General features: G+C 41.3%; 1 protein-coding gene across 1 annotated transcript in view; it reads right to left on the bottom strand.

The window, feature by feature from the left end:
• Positions 1-3,197: 3,197 nt before the first annotated feature.
• LOC109299682 (rhodopsin kinase-like) overlaps positions 3,198-5,082 on the bottom strand; it is a gene marked incomplete at its 5' end in the record, with an annotated part of 7,240 nt that continues 5,355 nt past the window's right edge. The window contains one exon of the mRNA XM_019520205.1: positions 3,198-3,291. Within this exon, the coding sequence (XP_019375750.1) occupies positions 3,198-3,291 (94 nt within the window). The remainder of the gene's footprint in view (positions 3,292-5,082) is intronic.

Raw genomic sequence — 5,082 nt, forward strand, 5'->3', positions numbered from 1 at the left:
ACAACAGGGAATTCCTAAGATGCAAAAGAGCTCCAGCTGATGGAAAGCTGACAGAAGTGGTTCATACACTAACCCATCCTTGATGCAGACAGTTTAGGAAGAAGAAAGCATAGAATTGGTTTGGCAGAGTAGAGGAGCATTGTGATTACCATATTTTCACACATATGACATACCTTTTTCCTTAACAATTAGCCCTCTAAAATTGGAGTGCATGTATAAGCAAGGAAACTCATTTCTTCACTGGAAAAGAAGCATGCCTGGACATATTGTGCAGGTCATGCAACTCCCAAGATGGCTGCCATTTGTGTCTAGCTCAGAGATGGAGGGATGGAGTCCTTTGTTAACCCTCTCACAGCCATAGCTCTTGGCAGAGCACTGTAACTTGTGCCTGAAGCATCACGTGAGTTTTTGGTAGCATCTTGATAAGGCTTGTTATTTACAGGAACTTATATAAAGAACTACTCACAGTAAAGAACTAACAGCCTTGTTACTGCCCTTGCAAGGGTCTGAGGTCTAACCTTGTGAGAGATGCAGTAAACCCCTTGAGAACATAGACTATTCAAGAAATGTGGCATTCTAGGAGACAGTCTGCCACACCTGGAAGTTCATGCTGCCTCACCAAACTGTGGGATACTTTCTGGGCAATCAATATTCCCAGGAGGACTTATTCTATGTCACATGGTCAGTCATGACTGGAAAACTATGTTTTTTCTGCATTTTGCCTACTGAAAACAAGATGCATGTTTTATTTGGGGGCATATTGTATGCAAGAAACTATGGTTTCTTTTAATGGTACAGGATCCATTAGTCTTGGCATCCATGGTATGTATAAGAACTGGCCCTCATTTGCTCTGCCTCTTGATAGAGCTTGTCACTGATGCTAAGAATCAGGGAGCTGCAATCAACTATATGATGACCGCATCTCTCTACTATGCCTCAAAAGAAACCAGCTGCAAGGGAGTAGCTAGCTTAGTGGTTCTTCCTGTCTGACAACACCATGTCTGAATTCAGTGAACTCATTAATTATAAGGTCAGAATGGATCATTCTTATAAATCTTTTGACCTCCTGCATAACATAGGCCATAGAATCTGCCATGGGAGAAAAGAGGAGGATCTTTCTGAAGGGACAGTTGATATGAGGAGAGGCCAAGACATAACATATGACTTTTAAAAGCAAAAGAAATTAATCGACAGAGTTTCAATGCAGAATTGTACACTGCAGTGCAGGATTCTAGAGTTGCTATGGAGATATCTGAAAATGTACCTTCCTTTTCCCTGCTTTTAAATAATTAGAGCTTTATCATTTCTTATAATAGCTATAGTTTAGCTTTAATCTTAAAGTAAGCAACATATTTAGTCTATTTTGTATTTCAGTTCATTACACAAACATACATAGTTTTGGAGACAGATTATCTATTAGGCTAGGTGGCACTTGTATAATGCGCCATAACGTTATAGTCTTTCATTTGGCTAAAGTACCCATTTTTAGACCTTTTGGAAGACTATAATTTCCCTTTCTAACTATCTATTACAATTTAAATTTACTGAGATTTATGTACCAGCATCATCTTTATGAACAAAAGCAATCACTACACATTTTTTTGGGAATTACCTTTATTTAATAGTTCTCATTTCTACTTGAAAAACATCTTAGGCACTTTTAAAGTGCAACTTTCTCTAAACTCATTCAAAATGTTACAGTCTAATATTGAAAATCAGAAATTATTTAGTAAGTTTATCTAACAATTGCATTTGCAATAGGAGGTTCATGACTGTGCACCATATTCTAAACTAATATAAATCCCTATGGCTGCACTGACATCAACATTCAATTGGCTGAAGTCATATGAAGTGGGTGGCTAACTGGCTTAGGGACCACACCCAGAGAGTGGTGGTGGATGGGTTGTTCTCAGCCTGGAAGAAGGTGGGCAGTGGGGTCCTGCAGGGTTCGGTGCTTGGACTGGTATTATTTAATATTTTCATCAGCGATTTGCATTAGGGTATGGAGACCACCCTCTCCAAGTTTGCAGATGATACCAAATTATGGGGCAAGGTTAACACACCGGAGGGCATGGAGCAGATACAGGCCGACTTGGACAGTTTGGATCAATAGGTGGAATGAAATAGGATGCAATTCAACAAAGATAAATGTAAGGTACTCCACCTAGGGAGGAGGAATCCCAAGTACACGTATAGGTTGAGGGATGACCTCCTCAGCAGCTCAGAGACTGAGAGAGATCTTGGAGTGATAGCTGACTCCAAGATGATCATAAGTCGGCAGTGTAACAAGACCATCAACAAGGCCAATCGCATCTTGTCGTGTATTAACAGATGCATGAACAACAGATCAAGGGTGGTGATGTTCCCCCTCTATGCGGCATTGGTCAGGCTGCAGTTGGAGTACTGAGTCCAGTTTTGGGCACCGCACTTCAAGAGGGACACGGAGGATCTGGAGAGGGTTCAGAGGAGGGCCACATGAATAGTGGCCTCCGTGAAAGACCCTATGAGGGGAGGCTGAGAGATCTGGATCTCTTCACCCTTCACAAGAGATGGCTGAGGGGAGAACTTGTAGTTTATCAAGGGAGGACAACAGGGAATTGGTGATGCACTATTTACCAGAGTGCCCCAGGGAGTAACTAGGAATAATGGGTACAAACTAGTTGAGAGTAGATTTAGGTTAGACATTAGGAAGAAATTTTTTACAGTAAGGGTGGCAAGAATCTGAAATGGGCTACCAAGAGAGATGGTACTATCACCTAATTTGGAGGTCTTCAAGAGGAGGCTTGACAATCACTTTGCTGGGGTCATCTGACTGTGGTCCTCTTTCCTGCCAGGGACAGGGGGCCAGACACGATGATCCACTGTAGTCCCTTCCGACTCTACAATCTATGAATCTATGAACCATTTTGATTTATACCAAGTGAGTATATGGGCAAAATACTAAAGAATCACTTAAAATATACAGGGCCACCTTTCTCTTCTCCCTTCCTGCCACCATTCAGTTCAGTGGATTTGGGGTTGAGGACAACCCACAGTATGATACTATATTTTGAGTATAAGATGGAAGTATAAAGTATCAATGACTATTTAATTCTGAATAAACTGAAAAAGACATGTCTGGATTCCATCAGTTTGGCAGATTAATAATATACTAGCAGTATGTTGAAATGTACTGTGACTTTCATAAATGTTGGCTGTTACTGGCTGTTTTCAATATCTCTGCTGGAAATCTCTGACAACACTGGATGAGAAGATATCCCTATAATCTCCAAAGAGTTTTTTGTTATATCACTAAGGAATAAAACATAATTAATTTAGTAATAAGGTTATGAAAAAATTTATAATGTAAGTAACAACCCCTATAGTTACCAAAGGTAAAAGTTGTCATGTCAGTCCTGTGATAACCACAGCTTATTTTGTTTCACTGAAGCTATGGAAAATATGCAAATTAACAGGGTGACTGATTAATTTACCCTTTGGGAATGCGTCAGCAGCCAATCTAAACTGTCTTGTAATTAAAGCCATGCAGACAATGTAAATAATATTCTTACAAACTTTCTGCATAGAAAACTTTCAACAGGTCTTTAGTCTTTGGCCTGACTTTAAATTCATAAAGTGACTAAATACTTTTAAGTTCATTAAATTGTAGTTCCTGCCAAGGACTTGCTGTTCAAATTCCCCCTCTGTCTGCACAGGTGGCATTACTGGCTGAAGCCTGTAACTATAACAGTACTAACTATTCATAGCTGAGGTAGCATAACATCACATGTCTATATTCCATAGCCTCAGCAAACCAGGAGGGGCAACAGTCTTAGGCTTGAATTTTTAGAAGTATAAGCACCCACAACTTGAAGTGAAGCCACTGAGAGCTGAGGATATTCAGCACTGCTTGAAAAAACCCCAGTATATAAAGCTTTTAACCTTTAGAGATTGTGGCCCTGTATTATTCTTAACATGGCCAGATACTTCTAAATATCCATTCCCAGCCAAATCTCCACTTTCTGGTAGTATTTTTATACAGATGGGTCCTTCATATATGCATAAATAGATGTGTGGTTTGAAGATCCTTGCTATATAGGAACTGGGTCTTCAGATCAATGCAACATGGAGTCTTCATCTCTGCCTGGGACTCTAAGACACTATTGCTATACATAGTAAATTATAATAAATTAATAATAAATGAAAACTGTATTTAAACTTCCAATGTCTGAAGCAGGATTAGGGATCCTTCAAGGCCTTAGATCTCCTGTGAAATTTCCTTGAAGGCCTTTCTGAGGCCCTGTGAAGTCTCTTGTATGATAGGATTCACAGGTGATCATCACCTGAGTATTCTTCATTATTGGCAGCTCAGCTTGAAATCCTGCAGTCTGATTTGCAGGGGTGGCTAGGAGCTGTACCTTGACATCATAGAATGGAATATATTACACTTTGTACTCTAAACTCTTCAAAATGAGGTTCTATGCACCTCGGATATAAAAAGTTAGTGGTCAAGACTACTTCTGACAGGGTGCATCTATACAACATGCAGACTGTGCAGTAGCCTGATACTACTGCGCAGTAGCATCGCATGGCACAAACCATGACATGACCCTACTGCGTCTTACAAAAAAAGGCATTCACTGGTGCTACTGTACAGTAACGCACTAACTTGTTTAGACAAGTACTAAATAAATGTGCATTAACAACTGTGCAGAAGTATCTCTGACGGACCGCTCCAGGAGGTTTCTGGCTGAGATGCAGGACCTCCACTTGATTCAGGAGGTGCACAGTCCCACCAGAAGAGATGCCCTGTTGGACCTAGTCCTGGCCGCAGGTGACGACCTGGTAAGGGGCCTCCAGGTTCTTGACCACCTGGGCAATAGTGATCATCGCTTGCTGGAATTCGCCATCCAGAGTAGGGTGTCAAGGGCCCGCAGCAAGGCGGTAGCCCTAGACTTCAGGAGGGCCAACTTCATTGAGATGAGGAGATTAGTGGGAGAGGCACTGGGGTCCTTGAGGGCAGAGGAACTCAGTGTCCAGGACGAGTGGTCGTTCCTTAAGGAAACGATACTCACGGCCCAAGGGGTGTCCATCCCGACAAGA

Source organism: Gavialis gangeticus, unplaced genomic scaffold (assembly GCF_001723915.1).
Source record: "Gavialis gangeticus isolate Ggan-Ray unplaced genomic scaffold, GavGan_comp1, whole genome shotgun sequence".
NCBI lineage: Eukaryota > Metazoa > Chordata > Crocodylia > Gavialidae > Gavialis > Gavialis gangeticus.